The following is a 21122-nucleotide window of genomic DNA, read 5'->3' as shown; positions in this document are numbered from 1 at the left end:
AGGGGTGTCCTAAACGTTTTGGCGATATAGTGTATTTAATTGAGACGGATATATACAATTTGTAGTAGCCAGGTTGTTAGTCATAAAACTAACACTTGAACATTTTGTCACTGCCACTTTTTGGTGTGGTTATGGAGAAATGCTCTACAGGGTTGTTTTTTACTCCCGTTTGGGAATAAGGTGGGCAAATAAAGTCACAAAAAGTAAATTACAATTTTGTTAAAACAAATAATCGGAATTTAGTCCATTTCCAGAAAGCGAAGTGCAGTGTATCTACAGTGTACAGAACCATTTCTGTTGTAAGATATATCGCTGTTATAAGATTGGGAGAAAGAAATGGATATTAGACTCTATAATATCCATATTGATAAAAATGTTTTGCAGATATTGCAAATTAAAAATATATGTGCACCCTACTCATCCTAATTCCTACACATAAACTGAGGGGAAAAAATGTGTGGTTTTTGAGATGCAGGCTGGAAACACTGCCTACTGCAAAGATTTCAAGTAGCATAAGTCAATATGAGAAAGCCAATCTTAGTTTTTAATTATATCCCTAATCAGGTATGAAATTTATAACCATGCCCAGACTATGGCCGGAAATATCCACATCTAAACTATTACAATAAACTGTCTGAACCAAGCTAACCAAGACTAAAACAGAGTAAATCACTGCATTCCTGTTTAATAGTGACTTTTGACCTGTAACTTCGTTGACTACAAAAATGTCAATGTAGTTGTGTAGCATTGAGCAAACCTGAACTGTTTACTACAACCTGTTTCATCTACTGCAGGGATGTCCAGTCTTATCCACAAAGGGCCGGTGTGGCTGCAGGTTTTCATTCCGAATGAGCAGAAGCTATACCTGAGTCTACTGGAAAGCAAAGATCAGTTGATATTAGACAGGTGGGATCAGGTGTAGCTCTGCTTGATCGGAATGAAAACTTGTGTCCACACCGGCCCTTTGTGGATAAGAGTGGACACCCCTGATCTACAATGAAATAGAAATAGCCTTTATTTGTCACGTATACATTACAGCACAGTGAAATTCTTTCTTCGCATATCCCAGCCTTGGAAGTTGGGGTCAGAGCACAGGGTCAGCCATGATACAGTGCCCCTTGAAGCAGAGAGGGTTAAGGGCCTTGCTCAAGGGCCCAACAGTGGCAACTTGGCAGTGCTGGGGCTTGAACCCCCGAGGCAGACCCTCACTGTATTGTATTATATCAGGCTCTGCAATCTACCTGCAAAACACTAGCTCTTTCAGTGCATCTTGGCCTTCAGGCCTGCTTAAAATTAATCAAATAAATAAATAAAAGGTGACATTTGGACATAAACCATTTAGTTCACAGTCTGAAAGCAAAACTGACCCATCCCCCATCCCAACATTCCAGTAAATCTGACACATCCTGTCTCTACTGACCCCTACTGACCTCCCCAAATACTACTAAACTCATGCAACCGTGAAAGGTTGCTTCAGTCTGCTTAAATGAAGAGTGTATGGTTTTATATCAATGCCTTTATATACAGTATACTCAGAGCACTGAGTGTACAAAGCTTTTACGCATGTGTGGATGAGATGTATTTTATTAGAACGAAAAGAGAAAAGGAATTCATTCACATGTTTCATGTAAACTAAAAGTGGTTGAAAAAGGAGTGCATGCATTAGACCATGTTTCATTCCCTTTCTGCTTTAAACATTTACAGGCATTTGATTAAAAGTTAAATAAATAAAGTCTTGTGGGGATAATGTAGTGCATGTGTGCCGTTTAGTTGAAAACAATTCTTTAAAAACATCTACAGTGCAGAAAAAAAAAAAAAAAATTACAGCCAGCAGACTTTTAACCACATGAAGTGATTATAAATTTGGGAACCACAGAAAGGTTTCACTACAGGAATGCAACTAGAGAATAACTGCCAATGAGTCTAGGGCATTCATTTTCATCTTAATAATGAACAGAAATACACAAAAATATCAATTTGTATCATTTCCTAATTATAGCAAACATTAGTGGGAAACATGAGTAAAGTAAACTAGCAAATCTGTGACTAAAAACAGTAAAAACCCTTTCATTAAAATATCAAAAGTTCTCCATCGACATATTTCCCTTAATGCATTTGATCAATAAAACATTGTGCTGCACCCAACAATACCTGGGCACTATATAAAAATAAATCATACTTTATATAAATAGATTTCTACTAAGGCTGTGCTTAAAACCGTTTTTAACCGGTTTTAAACTCGCTGCATAAACTCACATCCAAGTATAGTGATTATTTGACGTACTAGTGTGCAAAACATGATAAAAACAGTAAGAATAGTGGTATGCCTTTATCTGTGTCATACTATGATATGATTATTCTCTGCAAATCTGACATCAGTGTTAAAATGCCCTACGTGGGTTTGCCCTGAACTACCCCTTGCTTTCTAAAAGGTTCTCTTTAACTAAACACTCCTTTAAATCGGGCTGATTCTCAACATCAACTCCAAGCTCTTGGATCTCATGCAGCAGTGCCTCCCAGCGCCGCTTGTCCTTGGAAATCTTCCAGCACAGGCGAACGTTGGCCTGCAGAAGCGGCACTAGAAGTGGGTGGAGCTTTTGCTGTGTCTTTTGCAGGTCCATCGAGGGAACCAGTCTGTTGAGGGCTTGCTCGCAGTGCTCCTGTGCATCGCTCAGCCTCTCCAGCTCCTGGTAGCAACTCGCCAGGGCGGAGAGTGTGAAGAGCCGGTGAATTCTGTGCGGCGAGTCCAGTTTTTCCTGTAGGCGCAGGGCGTTAACAAGAGTGCCCAGTGCTTCCTCGTGGCGACCGGAACACAGCAGCGTCTGCCCGTTGCGCACCTCGCCCAGGTAAAAGAACTCCAGGAAGGCAGGTGAAACTCGCACCTCGGTGAGCGAGTGCAGGTGCGAGAGATACTGCTCAAAAGCACGGCTCCTCTTGCCGATGGTCTCGGCTGCAAAGTTTCGCCGCAGCTTCTTGCGTGGAAAGTGGACTCCATCCATGGCTTCTCTGTGATTCCTTCGCAGGACATGGTGAAGCCGCTCAAAATCGGTGTAGCGGCGCGCGATGACTGCAGGGGTTTTATCAAATGTGCCAGAGTGGATGACATGAATTGTGTAAAGCTGTTTGAAAGACATATGTGTTAATTTTGTAACCATGCAGCCAAAAATGCAACACCCACTTAATTAAAATAAATAAATAAATAAATAAAAAATTTTAAAGAGGAAGGATAATGCCACAGGCTTCCTGTTTGACTACTCTTTATCATGTCTTCTGCTCTGGCGTGATCGGTTGCTTCATAATGATAACTTGTGTATACATGTTCCCACATGTTGTAAACTATATTTCTAATCCTATGTTTCCAATCACTTTGTTTCTCTGTTCAGATCTATATTTTAACTCTCCCTTAAGCCTATGCTTCATTAACCCTGACTGGCTTAACCCTGACCCTGCCAATGGATTATGACAATGGTTCTTAAAATAGGCCTTATAAACAGAAATCCGATTATATCGAGTGTTACAGATAAATAATGCTCCTGCTTACCACATATTTGGAGTTTGCCTCTTGTACTACGCTGGCATCGGTCACTTCAAAAATAAGCTTTTCCATCACACAGCGAGTGCGCAGATTTCTCCAGCTCTCCTGTAGCTGCCGTGTGAGCATGCTTGAGCCCTTTAGAGTCGGGCCAGTGGGGCTTATATCTGAAAAAACCCAACCCAACAGAAATTCACTGGAAATGGGGAAACATCAAGAGAACTGACAGTTTCCACAACTCTTTTTTGTAAAATCAAGAAGTGAAACTAACTGCCCTTTGATATTTCGGTCCATCTATTAACAAGTCTTGCAACGCTGACTGACCAGCAGAATTCTTTGCTTCACATTACTGCTTAGAGGCAACTTCTTGATAAGTTCAAAGAAGCAAGCGTGTGACGGCTTTAAATTTCCTCACCAACCCACAGATTCACTCCTAACCACCATTTACAAAATTTTCTTTCCCTCTTTTACATGCAACCAATTCAAATTCTCAGCCATAATTGTGCTCATACGAACTTAAAATCTGTAAAAAACTAGTCACTTCGATTAATATTTAGCAAATATGTTTTAATCAGGATGCAATAATCAATGTAAGTGGAAAGTAAGTACTTAGGAACAACCTGTGCTGCTGCATGCGTTATCTATGGACTCTGCAAAGCAGTCCGAATCACTGTCCGGGCCAGATGTTTCGCCCGCATCTTCCGAATCCAGAACACCATCACCGTCAAAGCAGAGCGTCCCACTGAGCCTGGCTGAAACGTTGTCCGTGTCATCCTCGAGTTCAGAGCTTTCTGGAAAGTCATCGGTGTCATCCGTGTCCACATGGAGCTCTCCCTCTTTGAACAGCGAGCGGCGAAGTCTGTCCAGCAGCTTAGAGGCCATCAGCACAGTACTGGAAAACAGATCGCTGTGAATATGAGCGCCGATGCAAATCTGAAAAACTCCAAACTTCTCAAATGTCATAGCTCGACTTTTCGAGACATAAATAAATACAAATCAGTAGTGCACGCTCTCTGTTAGCCTGCAGTGGAAACAGTTGAAGGCTCTACCCTTTGCTGATATTCCAGTCATCTGTGAAACCAGAGAACAACACCCTGGAAGAAAACGAGCTGAGTTTATGTTTAATTCATAGAGGGCTGTAAGAACCTGAGACTACGACTGAACCAGGCAAGGGTTCAGATCTAGTTTAGGGTTCAGAATGTAGAATTAACATGAAGAACTCTCAACTCTATGGAAGCTCATTACAGCCTACTTGTTGAATGCTGCTGATGGGACATGTTTGAGAAAAAAAATATATAGTTTTTCTTTTGGGTTAAACCACCTGAAGCGTTTATATTAACCAGACTCATCATGACATATAAATAGAAAAATTGCAGAAAACAGCCTGGCGCTTAACACAGTGTTAAAACACCCAAGTTAGCTTACTAGCCGATTAGAGGCATTTAAAACAAACACGTTTCTACGCACAATCCTATACAGAAAACTAAACTTGGACTCAATTAACGTGTTATTTTTGAGCTTTTGAAAAACAAACAAACAAATAAATAAATAAACGTAGCTGGTAGCAACGCGTCGGCTAATAAGCAGCTAGCAAGCTAAAGCAGATGACAGGGCTTTGCAACCAACGTCCGATAATCCTGTATCACATTAAAGCTATGTTTAGAGAAATAAATAATAAATAAAAAGAAAAACATTTTTTTACCAGAAATGCAGTTCACACAAACACACAGCCTATACTCATTCATGTCGATTTACACAGAAGTCAAGAATGAAGACGCACGGGCGCTGGAAGTGCTGCTGGATTTCAGGAGTTTCTTCCACTTTGCCCACTTCAGTAGGCGGACACGTCCAAGGGCAGTGACCACACACACACACACACACACACACACACTTCGTGTATTTGCGAGATGTATATGGTGATTATAAAATAAAAAACACATAACGCTTACTCTTCTAATTCCACTCCATCGCCTCTTCTATTCCCGTGCTGTCGAGACGGCTGGATATGTTCAGATGCCGCTTTGCATACTATGGATACACCTAGGGTTCAGCAGGAGACTCGTGTGAGCTCGAGAGAACGTTTTGGGGCTAAAATAATGCCTTAACTTTCTAGGTTGCTTATTAAATGTACTTATATATGTAAATGTGTAAATTCTTTACACTCACAAGCAGCATTACAGAATCTAGTACATTTAGTAGGATCATTCTCTAGGAAGTGAGTTTGAGACTACTCCACATTGATTTGCTTAGGGAAATATAGAATTCAAATGAGCAACAACCAAATAAAAGAGTGGATTACAAAATAAGAGCACGAATAGTAATAAATAATAAATAAAGTATAAATTAATCCCACTAACGCTGTTTGTGTTTGTGTGTGAGCGAGAAATATAATATAAACACGCACCAACTCAAATCCCGCCCACACACTCTAACCACACCCTACCAACATAAATCCCCGCCCACCCACTTTTAACCCCGCCTCAACACTTTATCCTGTTCCTGTTACTAGTTTTATTTCTTTATTTTAATTAAATGCTATTATTATTATTATTATTATTATTATTATACAAACAATTTGACATTCAGTATTTAAAACAATTCAAACAAAAATAAGGCACAGAACAGGTTTACAAAACAAGTACACCACAGTATTAATAGGATACCGCGTGCTCATGAACAAATCAATCAACAAAGAGGGAGGGGGAGAAAATAATAATAAAAAAAAGGCGGGGGGTGCTAGAGGGTCCATTTAATCTTTATTAATATTGTTGAATTCACGGCATATGTTAAGAAGTTATTATACCATTTTTATGCATATGCTTTAGTGAAAGGAGAACATTATTTTCTAGGTATCTTATGAAAGCAGAGAAGAGAGGTCTGGTCTTTTTAGGGTTTTGTATTCACTTTAAAAAAGTAATAAAATGACATTTACAAGAAGGTCAGCGTTATTATCAGGCAGCAGCATGCCAAAATAATATCATTTCGGGTGAAGGGTGGAAGGGCATGTATTTTACTGACCAACCAATCATGCACATCATCCCAGAAAGCTCAAGAGAAATCCTGTGTTACTAGTAATGATTGGCCGCATGGTGTGGCCATCAACAGTCCCGCCCCTGCCTGCATGGATTCTCAGCAGAGCTATTCAGGAGCGGCTGAAGATTCGGCTCTCCCCGGCGGGAGTCGGCTCTTCTCGTTCTCTACAAAGAATCGGCTCTTAGAGCCGGCTCGTTCGCGAACGACACATCACGCTCATAGACTTACACTATATTGCCAAAAGTTTTGGGACACCCCTCCAATTCTATTGAATTCAGGTGTTGTTTTTCACGGGTAGTTCCAGTGAAAGGAACTCTTAATGCTTCAGCACATCAAGATATTTTGGACAATTTCATGCTCCCAACTTTGTGGGAACAGTTTGGGGATGACCCCTTCCTGTTCCAACATGACTGCACACCAGTGCACAAAGCAAGGTCCATAAAGACATGGATGAGTGAGTTTGGTGTGGAGGTTGACTGGCCTGCACAAAGAAAAGATTTGGAGATTTCTTGGACTGAAGATTAAGTACCAGACTTGTGGGTCAATAGAGACAAGACTTGGGGCATATTGATGGGAGAACACTATACAGAAGATAATTAACAGATTACAGAATAGCAGATTACAATTTAATAAAAGAACAACAACAAAGCAAAACAAAAAAAACAAAAAACAAAAAAAACCCCCAAGTACTTCCGTATTCTATAAACAGACTATAAAGTCAATTTTCTGAAAGATTTGGGCCAAAAACTGATACGTGAAATGATTATGAAATGCCTTTTCTGGTTATTCACACTGCTCTAGTGATCTGTTTAAGATTGGGCCCAGCTGGTGAGTGCAAACTTTCAGACAGACAGGATGAAACACCGTCTGGGCCTGAAGCTTTCCTTGTGTTCTGTTTCTCGAAGACTCAGCACACATCCTCCTCACAAACCCAAAGAGCAGGCTGTGTAGCAGGGGGAAAGCAGAGATGACATCGAGTGTGTGAGGGGAGGTTTCATCCTGATGATTCAGCATTGTGATCCGCTCTGAACAGCTGCAAACCCAGCAGGGCTGTTCGGAATGGCTTCATGAAGCCAAGTTTCCATGCGACACAGAGCAGCAGAGTTAGAACAGTCCTTATTTGTTTGTAAGGAGAAGCAGTTCTATCTATTTTGCGGGAGAAGATCTATTTTGCTGGAGTAGAGAGTGGACATTCAGAGATGAATGCTCGAGACTTGGTTCGTTATGGAAGAGAAATTATTTACAGTTGCACTCTAGTGTCAACTAGATGAGGATGGCGTCCCTTTTGAGTCAGGCTCCCATGAAGATTTCAGTGTCTATTGTTATAAGCACTATACAAATAAAATAGAATTGATCTCACTTATTTGGAACCATCAGACAATGGTTTTGTCTAAATGTAATGGCCGACAGGTGGCAGTAATACACTATAAGCTCAGTTCGAAGAACAAGCAGGAAACCGCGAAAAACAAAGTGACCGCGAAATTGCAGCCAGCAACACATTATAACATTACATTATCACTAGTATTATAACGACAGTATTATAAATAATGTATACCGTATAAATAAAACCTGCCGCAAAACGTGTCGCCCTATTTCGGACAAGAAGTATAGGCATTTCGGCACATGCGCAGTACGAACCGCGAAAAACAAAGTGGATGAGAAAGGGCTGTTCTGCGCATGCGCGAAACTGCAGCGAACAAAACATTATAACGTTACATCATTAGTAGTATTATAACGACAGTATTATAAATACCTGCCGTATAAATAAAACCTGCCTTATAGATAAAACCTGCTGTATAAATAAAACCTGCCGTATAGATAAAAACTTGCCGCAAATCTTTTCGCCATTCTTCAGACAAGAAGTAGACGAATTTCCGCACATGCGCAGTACGAACCGCGAAAAGCAAAGTGACCGAGTAATGGCCACTAAAAAGACTACAGCTGTCCGGAAAGTACTGAAAAATGCCTCGCAAGACTCCTCAAAGTAAGATCAAGTATTTGTTTTAGCTGCTTTGATGAGGTGCATTTTGTTGGTGTTTCTTAGTCGGACATGTAATAGAAACATCTATGGAGTTGGGAGCCATTTGGAGGTTCGTTCAGTGTTGGGATTTATTTTATCCCTTTATAGTTTTCAGTGTTGCTGAGACAAGTTGGCTTCTGCTGTCATTTGCATGATCAGCACTATAAAAAGTCATTTCCTCGAGAGACTCTCTTTGCTTAGAAGGAGACACTGTTTGTTATATTAGTAGTGTAGTGGCTCTGTCCTGAAGACTTTGTGTCTTTGTGTTGGAAATCCTTCCAGCCTTGAAGACCCCCTTCCATAAGGTTTAGGTTATGCAGAATGTCCAAAAGTTATCAGCTAATGTGAATCCTTAAAGCCGTGCCATTATAGAAATTGATGCCTGCACTTCTGCTGACCAATAAGATTCAAGAACAACAACTTGTAAAGAAAAAATAACTAACTCCACTGAAAAGCAATGCATTTGGCCAGAGCCAGAGTCTTGCCTTTATGTTGTAATGTAACATGCTTTATTTAATACATAACTGTTTTATTGTTTTAGTTTGGCATCTGGAAACGATGACAGCTGTGCAAACAACAGTGGAGCAAAAAGAAAAACCAAACGTAAAGCTGGACGTCAAACTTTACTTTCAATTATTTGAGATGATGCCCAATATCGCTTTTTTTATGTAATTGATACCATTTGTTCTTCCAGCTTCGGGGACAATCGTGAAGTCTCGTTATATGCAGACTGAAAAGAAGTCTGTTGTAAAGGTAATGAAACATTCATCTTCCTCACCAGCTTGAACGCATCTTGTATAAATACCAAGTGGTTTGATTTGTGGTTTTTTTTTCTTCTTCTTTCATTCAGAAAACTACCCCAAATGAGTCTGTCCTTGTGCCACCCAGACCTGCTTCACCTAAAGTTGCTAGTGGCCACAAGCCACCGAGACGGACATTACATGTTCAGCCTGATCAGAACTGTGTGTGTAAGTTTGCAAAAGCACATGGCAGGTTTTTCCTCCTCTGTCACTTCTAAAACTTTGTTTTGTCAAATGCTTACACTATTATTGATCTCAAGCAATTATTTTTTTCTTTGACCTTTTTGGCGTCTTAGTTTTTATTATATACATCAACCAGGCATAACATTATGACCACCTGCCTAATATGTTTTTAGTCCCCATTTTCCTGCCAAAACAGCCCTGTGTATTCTGACACATTTCTGTCAGAAGCAGCATTAACTTCTTCAGCAATTTGAGCAACTGTAGCTCGTCTGTTGGATCGGATCACACGGGCCAGCCTTCGCTCACCCCATGAATCACTAAGCTTTGCTCGTCTGTGACCCTGTCGCCGGTTCACCACTGTTCCTTCCTTGGACCACTTTTGATAGATACTGACCACTGCAGACTGGGAACACCCCACAAGAGCTGCAGTTTTGGAGATGCTCTGATCCAGTGGTCTAGCCATCACAATTTGGCCCTTTGTTAAACTCACTCAAATCGTTACGCTTGTCCATTTTTCCTGCTTCTAACACATCAACTTTTAGGACAAAATGTTCACTTGCTGTCTAATATATCCCACCCACTAACAGGTGCCATGATGAGAAGATTCAGTTTTATTTACTTCACCTCTCACTGCTTAGAATGTTATGCCTGATCGGTGTATGTCTATATAAAATCACCATTTTCATATTCGCCATGAAAAGTCTAATATAGCAGTAGTGGAGACAACCAAATGTTGGATTCAAACGTCCAGAGTGCAGTACAGCTACACAATGTAGTTGCTCTGAGTTATGGCAGAGACTCAGTTCAGTTAGAGATGATTACACCCTGATGGTGTTGATTGCAGCATTTGTAGCAGTATTCGTATGGATGTTGAATCTCTGGAACCCTTTTGTTTGAGGCAGAGTTTGCAGATTAGGAGCTGAAGAAGCTAGACAAACTGAAGGAAGAAAAAGGTGCTGCTTTATCCGTCTCTTTAGATGGAGAGGGAACTTTAGGTGTGCAGTTAAACATTCGAAAAGTGAAAATAGACCAGATTGTTGGTTCAGGAAGTGTAGTCTGAAGTCAACAAAGATTTCCATCATAAAATCCTTCGATCAATTAAACCACTGGCAATCACATATTGATTAGAAATAGTAATATACATGTCATTAGAGATGAATTTTCCTTTAACGATGTTGATAATGTTGATGTTATTGGATAACACATCAGGAATCTACAGTCATTGTATTTTATGCGATTAACTTAAATCACTGTAAACCTCCCTCCAGCAGTAATACCCAGCCTTTTAGAGTCTTCAAATCTTGGTGGAAATGTCTTACAGTCAACCATCCTGGATGGTCACTGCATGCGTCCAGACTTTGATCTCTCCGTCATTAAAGGTACAGATTAAAGTGTTTCTGACTCTGGATTAAGAGCCATCTCTGAATGTACTTGTATTACAGTGTTATTTATTTTTTCTCAGCAAATGCATCACCAGCATCACAACCAAGTGCAGCGGACCCCAATGCTAAAAACAGGAACCTGGCGTTAGAAACTTTTCTGCTGGCCTTCCTCACTGCTAAGGTTAGATCCAAGGGTGATCCAACGAATTAAAAATCTGATGTGTAGAGTACAGATTCTCTACTGACTGACGGGTTTTGTTCATTTTTCTAAATGCAGCTATTTGTTAGCACTGTTTTATAAATGTTGTAGATTTTTACACCATGAACATAGCTTGCATTTAATCCAGATTTCCATTATCATCAGCGAGCTTGCTCATGAAGAAATGCGTTATGGTGTCAAGTATAAGAAAAAGAAGTACGTATAAATGGTCATTGAATGAAGTACTTGGGGTCAACAGTCCAGAGTAATGGAGAGTGTGGAAAGAGGTAAAGAAGCGAGTGCAGGCAGGTTGGAATGGGTGGAGAAAGGTGTCGGGAGTTCTGTGTGATAGAAAAATATCGGCGAGAATCAAGGGGAAGGTGTAGAAGACAGTGGTGAGACCGGCCATGCTGTATGGTTTAGAGACAGTGTCGCTGAGGAAGAGGCAGGAGTCAGAGCTGAAGATGTTGAGGTTCTCTTTGGGAGTGACACGATTGGACAGGATTAGGAACGAGTACATCAGAGGGATGGCTCATGTTGGACGTTTGGGGGACAAAGTTAGGGAGGCCAGATTAAGATGCTTGGACATGTTCAGAGGAGGGAGAGTGAGTAGATTGGTAGGAGAATGTTGGACATGGAGCTGCCAGGCAGGAGGCAAAGAGGAAGGCCAAAGAGGAGGTATATGGATGTAATAAATGAGGATATGAAGCAAGTGTGTGTAAGTGTTGAGGATGCAGAAGATAGGGATAGGTGGAGAGAGATGATTCGCTGTGGCCACCCCTGAAGGGAAAAGCCAAAAGAAGAAGAAGCTAAATGGTCATTGAATGTTTTCCAACAACGAAGCATGTGAACAAAATAGAATTACCGCTTCAGAAGTGGGAAGTGGAATAATTCTGAAAGCACATGAAGGCAGCTTAATTTCCTAATCAGTGAGAGAACTGGTATCATAACATTTATACATGCACACTTTTTTACATTTGACATTGTTCTTGTGTCAGTCGTCTTCTCATCTCGAGACGTTTGTTTTGATCCAGATTGAAAGCAACACACAAAAACTTAAGGAGGAGGCCGAAAGAAACCTCATCACTCTGATGGAAGAAGAGGAAAAGCTGCGTTCGAGCTTCATGAACAAGAAGCAGAAGTGTCTTCTTCTCGAAAAGCAGCAGCAGCTCAACGATTTACTCGACCAGCAGGTTAGATTTATAAAGATTCATTTACTTTAGTTTATTGTCTCAGTATTGTGACTGCGTTTTCAAACGCTTTATGGTGTTTCCTCAGATTGACGCGTTAACACCTGTCGCTGCAACCGCCAAGAAATTCACAGAGGAGTACAAGACCTTTGCGTCAGCTATAGACACGACACGGCACGAGCTACCAATAAAGAACTTGCACATTGAAGGAGATAGAGAGGAGTTTCTGGGTCAGTGAAAAGAGTAAACATGACAGACAAATTTTCATTGGAAAGACATTGATCCATATACTATGTAGATACACACTGTTGAAAAATTACCATGGTTTGAAGCTGTTTTGCTATACACAGATCAGGCATGGTAGACCAGCTGCCTAATATTGTGTTAGTCGCCCTTTTGCTGCCAAAACAGCCCTAAATCTTCGAGGCATGGACTCCACTAGATACCTGAAGGTGTGCTGTGGTATCTGGCACCAAGATGTTAGCAGCAGATCCTTTAAGTCCTGTAAGTTGCGAGGTGGAGCCTCCATGGATCGGACTTGTTTGTTCAGCACATCCCACAGATGCTGGATTGGACTGAGATCTGGGGAATTTGGAGGTCAACACCTCAAATTCGTTGTTGTTCTCATCAAACCATTCCTGAACCATTTTTGCTTTGTGGCACAGCGCATTATCCTGCTGAAAGAGGCCACAGCCATCAAGGAATACCGTTTCCTTGAAAGGGTGTACATGGTCTGCAACACTGCTTAGGTGGTACGTGTAGGTGGTACGGGTAGGTGGTACGTGTCAAAGTAACATCCACATGGATGGCAGGATGCGAGGTTTCCCAAAAGAACATTGCCCAATGCATGGTACTGCCTCTGCCAGCTTGCCTTCTTCCCATAGTGTATCCTGGTGCCATGTGTTCCCCAGGTAAGCGACGCACACGCACCCGGCCATCCACGTGATGCAAAAGAAAATGTGATTCATGAGACCAGGCCACCTTCTTCCGTTGCTCCCTCTGTTGGATCGGATCACATGGGCCAGCCTTCACTCCACACGTGCATCAATGAGCCTTGGCCACCCATGACTGTGTCACTGGTTCACCACGGTTCCTTCCTTTGACCACTTTTGATAGATACTGACCACTGCAGACTGGGAACACCCCACAAGAGCTGCAGTTTTGGAGATGCTCTGATCCAGTCGTCTAGCCATCACAATTGCTTTCAACTTCGTCAAACTCGCTCAAATCCTTACGCTTGTCCGTTTTTCCTGCTTCTAACACATCAGCTTTGAGGACAAAATGTTCACTTGCTGCCTAATATATCCCACCCACTAAAAGGTACCATGATGAGGAGATAATGGTGGTGTTTTTCACTTCAATGTTTTCTTCATTATTCTTTTCACTTTAATGTTATGTTCATTATTCATTATTTTGTATATACTGTTCATTATTCTGTTCAAAAATGTTCTCTGCGTTAATAGCAGGTCACAATTTGCAAAGTCCAACCACCTTATCTTACCCCGGACCCTTTCTCATGTTCTAGATAAAGCAGTTGCCTGTCTAAATCAGAGTCAGTGTATCTTGGAGGAGTACACAAAGGACGTTTCCACCGAGAGTGAAAGCACTGCAGCATGCCTTAAAGAGATAAAAAGTGCAGCACATGAGATTAACCAGCATCTGCTCAGGTACAGCTACATCAATGGCACTACAAATCATCTCAGTGTCCTGTAATTTAATATTAACTATGCTTGTATATTGGATATTGTGAATGCTGTAGTTCATCCAATCTCTATCCTACTTTATCTTGCAGTACGTCTTCTGATCTGTTGGAACTGTCCTCTCTAGTGAGTCAGGAGACGGTGCTGGTCCAGCAGTGTTTGGAGGAAGATAAAATTGGATTTAATACAGCACAAAGTCTCTTTTCAGAATAAAGGCATTTTTATTTTTGTAAATATGTAGAGTAATTATTAAAGCATTTGAATCATTACGGTTTAGTGTGGTCTGTATTATTTATTCACTTGTTTTCCTTACAGCAGTGTCATCAGTGATTTACTTTTGATTTTAGGCGATCGTATGATTTTAGAAAATAATTCCTACAGACTAATGATGCTTGATGGCTTGTTCATCCTTGAAAATATCACTTTACTTCAGGAGCAGTGTGGTTTAAAAAAGGTAGAAATGCATGATGCACCAATCAGGCATAATATCGTTATGCCTGATTGGTGCATCATGCATTTCTACCTTTTTTAAACCACACTGCTCCTGAAGTAAAGTGATATTTTCAAGGATGAACAAGCCATCAAGCATATTATGTTGTTCATTAATATTGTGTTGCTCCCCCTTTTGCTGCCAAAACAGCCCTGACCCGACATGCACTGTGTATTCTGACACCTTTCTATCAGAACCAGCATTAACTTCAGCAATTTGAGCAACAGTAGCTCGACTGTTGGATCGGATCACACGGGCCAGCCTTTGCCCCCCACGTGCATCAATGAGCCTTAGCCGTCCATGACCCTGTCGCCGGTTCACCACTGTTCCTTCCTTGGACCACTTTTGATAGATACTGACCACTGCAGACCGGGAACACCCCACAAGAACTGCAGTTTTGGAGATGTTCTGATCCAGTGGTCTAGCCATCACAATTTGGCCTTTCATCAAACTCGCTCAAATCCTTACGCTTGCCCATTTTTCCTGCTTCTAACACATCAACATGTCAAAACAGGACAAAATGTTCACTTGCTGCCTAATATATCCCACCCACTAACAGGTGCCATGATGAGGAGATCATCAGACCTATTCACGTCACCTGGGAGTGGTCATAATGTTATGCCCGATCAGTGAATATTTAATATAATACATAAAGTGGAAATGTGAAAAACACAAATTTGGAAGTTCTAGAGACATGACAAGTAGCATTATTGATAAGTAGCATGTAGAAATCGAATGCAAATCCACAACAACCCACAATTTAAAAAGGAGACTGAGCCTGAATAAATATCCATACATTGAATAATAATAAGAATAACAATAATTTCTAAAGAACTTCTTATATGCTTTATAGACGTTTATTTACATCCGGGTGAAAATATCATCAATCACACAGTGCAGCTACTTGCAATTTTTGAACGCCATTTAAAACAACAACAACAACAATAAGCGCACGTGTATCTCTACTGGCGCGTGCTTACCGACACTTTCTTAGTTCGCCCAGCGGTACCCGGAAATTACGTTTTTTAAAATTATTTAATTATTTTTGAAATTTTTTATTTATTTATTTATTTTTATTAATGCTTGAACAACAAATACATAACAAAGGTGCCAGTGGCATACACGGAAAAAAAAATAAAACATAGTATGTTTTTAAAAAAATCACTGTACATGTATATATAAAACCAACAAAAAAATAAATAAAACTATGAAATAATAAAAGTCCTTGCTAAATCACAATAACCTAAATGTACAAAATAAATACACTTTTTTTTACAGCTTTTTATTTTTTTATACTCTCCTTAATAGTGCTTATATAATTATCTAATTCCTTAAACACCTCGTTTTATGTTTTAAACACGTCCCAGGAAGTGACGTTTTGCGATCCGTCGTTGAACTGGAGCGCGGTGTGGATTACTTTAGGTACGTGCGCTATTTGTTGTTTTGTTTATTTGTTTGTTTGTTTGTTTGTTTGTTTATTTCTTTCATTAAGCAGTCGTGTGCTACATCGATTTCAGATTCAGAAGAAAACCTTGTGAGATGGAAGACTGTAGATTTTGCACACAGCTTCAGCCTGCACAGTAAAACCAGCAGGAAGGTAGAGAGTTAAATTAAAGGCGATTATTATAGAAATATACTGTTGTTGTTGTTTTTTTTTTTTTAATTTATTTTTATTTTTTAAAATAATTTCATTTCATTTTTTATATTTTTATGAATATTCGAGCACGTATACGCGTATATCTATTTCTGTGCTGTAAAACAAACCCTCAGCCAATATCTTGTTGTTGTGGTCTTCTTCTAAATGAAAAATTATAAATATATATAAATGTATTCTATGTAAAACTATATATAAATGTAAAACTACAGAACCAGAACATATTGCACACGATGTGATGACTGCACATGGAATGATTTTGCGCATGGTATTATATTAACATATTTTGATACAGTCAGTGTTGATTGGGTCAGCATTAAGAGTTCCTTTCATTGTAAGTAAGGGGCAAAGTCCAACTCCCTGAAAAACAACACCTGAATTCAATGATTTGGAGGGGTGACCCAAAACTTTTGGCAATATAGTGTATAGTTATCACACAAATGGATTCAGGCAATAGCCTCTTTCCATTCGCCAGAAATGTCTGCAATAAACAAGTGTCCCATACAGGGCGTATTCTTATCTCACACCCACCAGGATTAGGTTCTGGGTCCATTGTGAACTGTTACTGAAGATGAATATTGAGCCGGTGAACAATAAAATGGTTTGTCTAATTTTATATTACCTGCATGCATCAAGAAAAACAGGCTTCCAGTTTTCAACACAAGCTTTTAAAAATATTCTGCCTTTGCTTTTTTTTGTAGTGTACACACCTGACACCGTTAAAACAAAAATTTCCAACGTGCTCCATGAACAGAAAGTCACGCTGGGAGAAGAGGAGGGGTCAGGAGAGACATGGGCCTGAAGCAAAGCCAGAAGACTCAGTTCCACATGGTACGTGTACCACCATGTGTCCCATCTCAGAGGTCCGGCGACGGGAAACACAGAGGCAGCTGCACTGCTTTGAGATAGAACGTGGGACAGAGAACGAGCACATGCCCCGTGCCGATCTCTCCCGCACTGTTAAAGAGTACTCACGTCCTGCAGCTGGTAAGGATAGCACCAGAGCCTGTGACCTGCGACCTCCAGACGTGCTGTTCAAGACAGTGTGTTACTTGGTGGATGAGATAGCGGCCTCCCCTACACTTCAGCCCTGGACTGAGGTTAGCAACTGCGTGCTTTTGACCTCTGAAGTCTAGTCAAATTGAACTTAGAGGAATGTCCTAGAGGAATTAACACCTATTTATAAACATTTTGACCAAGATGGTCCTTTTTTATTCTACTGTTCCCATAATATAATTTGCATAGCGTTATGTAAAGCAGTGGTAACTGGTGCATTGGGACATGGTTGCTGTAAGGACTTGTCAGCCTCGTGACATTAGATGGACGAATCTAAGGTGTTCGCATTCAGGTCACACCAGATCAAACTCCATTTTCTTAAAATTCTTGTCTTCAGATAATGGTGGATTATGGTGGTTTCCAGCACTGTAACAAAAGTAGAAAATTACAAATCCAATAGCCATGCTTCACAGACTCCCAGGGTTTCCTGGACCCTAGTTTAAGTACTACATCTCTTTAAGTTCTACAGTTGACATCTTTCTGATGAGTGGGTTATGATAATGTCGAACCTGGGCTCTTGTCTTTTCAATTGTATGCATACTATTATAACTCTGAATTATATTTGTTTTAAATAATTGTCCAGGTGTCAGATATGTGCCAAGCTCAATGTTTAAAAAAATGTCCATGCATGTCTTTTCACTGGATGTTGTACAGGTCTACAGCTTCGTGTTCGATCGTTTGCGCAGTGTGCGGCAAGACATGGTCATCCAGCGTGTGTCTGGCAGGAAGTGTGTGGCGGTGCTTGAGAGAACAGTGCGCTTCCACCTCTATGCATCGTACCGGCTATGTGGTGCACCTCTGCGGCTCTTTGACCCACACATCAATGACACACACCTGCAGGAGTGTCTGAGCTGGCTGTTGGAATGCTACAACGAAGGACAGTGTGAGCATCAGGCAGAATTCCAGGCCCTCAGCCTGCTCTACAACCTGGGTGGGTGAACAGATGATTCCTTGGGCTGTATGTGGACAAATGTCAGTGTTGCAGCTTGTTGAATCACATGAGTGGATATGTGTGACAATTAAAATAACAAAACATTGATGTGCTAAAAGGCTCAACATTTATACTGTATTCCAAATGGAAAGTACACTGTATTGCCAAAAGTTTTGGGACACATCTCCAAGTCATTGAATTCAGGGGTTGGCCTTAGCCCCCTAGTTCCAGTGAAAGGAACTCCTAATGCTTCAGTATACCAAGACATTTTGAATAATTTCATGCTCCCAGCTTTGAGGGAAAGGTTTGGGGATGACCCCTTCCTGTTCCAACATGACTGCACACCAGTGTACAAAGCAAGGTCCATAAAGACATGGATGAGTGAGTTTGGTGTGAAGGAACTTGACTGGCCTGCACAGAGCCCTGACCTCAACACCATAGAACACCTTTCGCATGAATTAGAGTAGAGACTGCAAGCCAGGCCTTCTCGTCCAACATCAGTGCCTGACCTCACAAATACACTTCTAGAGGAATGGTCAAAAAAAGTCTCATAAACACACTCCTAAACCTTGTGGAAAGCCTTCCCAGAAGAGTGGAAGCTGTTATAGCTGCAAAGAGCAGGGCATGTGCATGTAAAGGCAGGCGTCCCAAAACTTTTGGCAATATAAGTGTATATCCAAATTCGCAGTATTCGTAAAACATTAGACAAAATATACAGTAATGACCTACTGCTTTCACTGAGATTCTGCAGTGTAACCAGTGGATCCCATCTCATAAGGCAATGGGACTGGTGAAGAGCTGTCAGAATCAAAAATGGTGGAAGGCAGGGTGTTGACGCTTATACTGGAGTAAGAATCAAAACTTGCTTCCTAGTAGTCTACTGAAATTCAGCTACAACCTCTGTTTAGTGTGTTATAAAACTCCTGTCCATAAAAATCGGATTGCCTTCACATTACTGGTAATAATCTGCAAAAATGTTGTTGTATTCATATTGTGTGGGATTGTTTTCTTAGGTTCCACAAGGACACTGCAGCGTGCCCTCGAGCTGCCTGAGAAAGTGCGTCTCTCTCCTCCGGTTCAGTTGGCTCTAGCAGTTAATAGGGCTTATATGGAGTGCAACCCTGTGCGTCTCCTACGTCTTGCGCAGAAACTGGACTTCATACAAGCCTGTGCCCTTCACCGACACCTACTGTCCTGCAGGAGAGACTTGCTGCTGCTCTACAGCCATGGACACAACAGCCGAAACTGCCGCTTTCCCATTCAGAAGTTAGCAGACGTTCTCTATCTGGAGGGTTCACTGGCTGATCAGCTTTGCCAGGCACATGGACTCCAAGTGACCGGGGACTGCGTGGTCTTCTCTAAAGCCTCCTTTAGCGAGAGCCCTTGTAAAGAGATGCAGTGCACACAAATGCACAAACTGGTGGATGACAAGCAACAAGACCTTTCAGTTGGCAAGATCCTTCATGGCATTGTCTGAACATGTGATTTAAAAGGGTGGTTCAGACAAAGGTATTTTATTGTATTTTTTTAAAAAGCACATCTTACTGATATAAGAGCCCAGTGACTTTTAAAAAATTTTAATATTACTGCGAATTTACTGCCATACTTGTAATGTATGATTTTTGGAGTTTATTGGTATACAGTAATAAAGCATTTGATTTCTGGTTTTCGTTTTGAAAAAATACAATTTTTATAATGTTCCTGCTGTGAAGGTGGTGTTCTTCCGGCTGTTCCCTGTTCGGGGTCGCCACAACGGATCATTTGGTCCGCATGTTTCGATTTGGCACAGGTTTTACGCTGGATACCCTTTCTGACACATCCCTCCCATTTAATCCGGGCTTGGGACCAGCAGGGGGATCAGTGGCTGGGTTATCTCTCTGCCTGGGTATCGAACCCAGGCTGTCAGTAATGAGAGCACGGGATCCCGTCCCTGGACCACCAGAAGGCTTTACAATGTTCCTGCTGTGTATGTGATGTAAAATAGAATGATTACATGATCCTTAGCATTATTTAAAAAACAAAAAACAACATACACTACTCACAAAAAGTTAAGGATATTTGGCTTTTGGGTGAAATTTATTGAAAATGTAAAAAGTTCACGCTACAGTGATATTATATCATGAAAGAGGGGCATTTAAGTAGAAGCATGCAATGGTGATTTCCTCATCTCAAACAATTTATTGAAAGAAAAGCCAACAACAGTGGTGGGTATACCACAACAAAAAATGTCAATGTTTCAATAATTTGTCATGTGCCCTTGACCATCAATTACAGCTTGACAACGACGTCTCATGCTGTTCACGAGTCGACTTATTGTCTGCTGAATGCATGGCATTCCACTCTTCTTGAAGGGCGGCCCTCAGGTCATTGAGGTTCTGGGGTGCAGGGTTACGAGCCTCTACACGGTGACTCCGCTGATCCCATAGGTTTTCTATGGGATTCAGGTCTGGAGAAAGTGCAGGCCACTCCATTTGAGGTACCCCAGCCTCCAGCAGCCGTTCCTTAATGATGCGACCCTGATGAGCTGGAGCATTGTCGTCCATGAAGATGAAATTAGGCCTGTGTTGTTCATGCAGGGGCACAATGACTGGATTAATGATGTTATTCAGGTAGTATTGGCTTGTCACAAGATGTAGGGCAGTTCTGTATTGAGTAGACACACCTGCCCAGACTGTAACACCACCACCAAAGGCTCGTCTGGTGACAACAGTGGCTGATGCATAGCGCTCTCCTTGACATCTCCAACATCGTTGGCGGCCATCATTTTTGCTCAGCGTGAATCGACTTTCATCAGAGAACAGCACTGAGGCCCACTGGTCCTTCGTCCAGCGTAAATTCTCCCTGGCCCATGCAAGTCGATGACACCAGTGCCTGGTGGTGTGGTCAGGTACCCTTGCAGGTCGTCTAGCACGCAGACCACACTGATGTAAACAGTTTCGAATGGTCTGACGT

At 41.2% G+C, this 21122-nt stretch overlaps 3 protein-coding genes across 13 annotated transcripts; 2 read left to right on the top strand and 1 right to left on the bottom strand.

Annotated features, from left to right (window-relative positions):
• Positions 1 to 1568: 1568 nt before the first annotated feature.
• snx21 (sorting nexin family member 21) lies at positions 1569 to 5826 on the bottom strand. 5 transcript variants are annotated; one of them, XM_058409438.1, is made up of 5 exons: positions 5235 to 5376; positions 4582 to 4626; positions 4153 to 4424; positions 3542 to 3699; positions 1569 to 3119 (listed from the first exon to the last, which is right to left on the bottom strand). In XM_058409438.1, exons 3-5 carry the CDS (start codon positions 4412 to 4414, stop codon positions 2412 to 2414), a joined length of 1128 nt encoding a protein of 375 aa, XP_058265421.1. In that variant the 5' UTR covers positions 4415 to 4424; positions 4582 to 4626; positions 5235 to 5376; the 3' UTR covers positions 1569 to 2411. The 5 variants fall into 5 exon arrangements, with proteins under 5 accessions (XP_058265421.1, XP_058265420.1, XP_058265422.1 ...); XM_058409437.1 differs by lacking the exons at positions 4582 to 4626; positions 5235 to 5376 and adding an exon at positions 5482 to 5826; XM_058409439.1 differs by lacking the exon at positions 4582 to 4626 and having other exon boundaries at positions 5313 to 5455.
• Positions 5827 to 8241: 2415 nt separating this feature from the next.
• haus8 (HAUS augmin like complex subunit 8) lies at positions 8242 to 14303 on the top strand. Of its 2 annotated transcripts, none has more exons than XM_058409198.1 (10): positions 8242 to 8549; positions 9127 to 9188; positions 9280 to 9338; positions 9436 to 9553; positions 10840 to 10947; positions 11031 to 11131; positions 12184 to 12342; positions 12428 to 12569; positions 13865 to 14006; positions 14132 to 14303. In XM_058409198.1, the coding sequence occupies exons 1-10, from the start codon at positions 8446 to 8448 to the stop codon at positions 14250 to 14252; spliced, it is 1116 nt and encodes a 371-aa protein (XP_058265181.1). In that variant the 5' UTR covers positions 8242 to 8445; the 3' UTR covers positions 14253 to 14303. The 2 variants fall into 2 exon arrangements, with proteins under 2 accessions (XP_058265181.1, XP_058265180.1); XM_058409197.1 differs by having other exon boundaries at positions 8243 to 8549; positions 10837 to 10947.
• Positions 14304 to 15886: 1583 nt separating this feature from the next.
• Positions 15887 to 19836, top strand: sac3d1 (SAC3 domain containing 1). Of its 6 annotated transcripts, none has more exons than XM_058409185.1 (6): positions 15903 to 15951; positions 16047 to 16126; positions 16718 to 16784; positions 16885 to 17283; positions 17894 to 18170; positions 19184 to 19836. In XM_058409185.1, the coding sequence occupies exons 3-6, from the start codon at positions 16755 to 16757 to the stop codon at positions 19645 to 19647; spliced, it is 1170 nt and encodes a 389-aa protein (XP_058265168.1). In that variant the 5' UTR covers positions 15903 to 15951; positions 16047 to 16126; positions 16718 to 16754; the 3' UTR covers positions 19648 to 19836. The 6 variants fall into 6 exon arrangements, with proteins under 6 accessions (XP_058265170.1, XP_058265171.1, XP_058265168.1 ...); XM_058409184.1 differs by having other exon boundaries at positions 15908 to 15951; positions 16691 to 16784; XM_058409187.1 differs by lacking the exon at positions 16718 to 16784 and having other exon boundaries at positions 15887 to 15951.
• Positions 19837 to 21122: the final 1286 nt, after the last annotated feature.

The sequence above is a fragment of the Hemibagrus wyckioides genome, linkage group LG15 (genome assembly GCF_019097595.1).
Source record: "Hemibagrus wyckioides isolate EC202008001 linkage group LG15, SWU_Hwy_1.0, whole genome shotgun sequence".
NCBI lineage: Eukaryota > Metazoa > Chordata > Actinopteri > Siluriformes > Bagridae > Hemibagrus > Hemibagrus wyckioides.
Note: the sequence above shows the minus strand (reverse complement) of the source record. Positions and strands in the feature narration are given on the sequence as shown.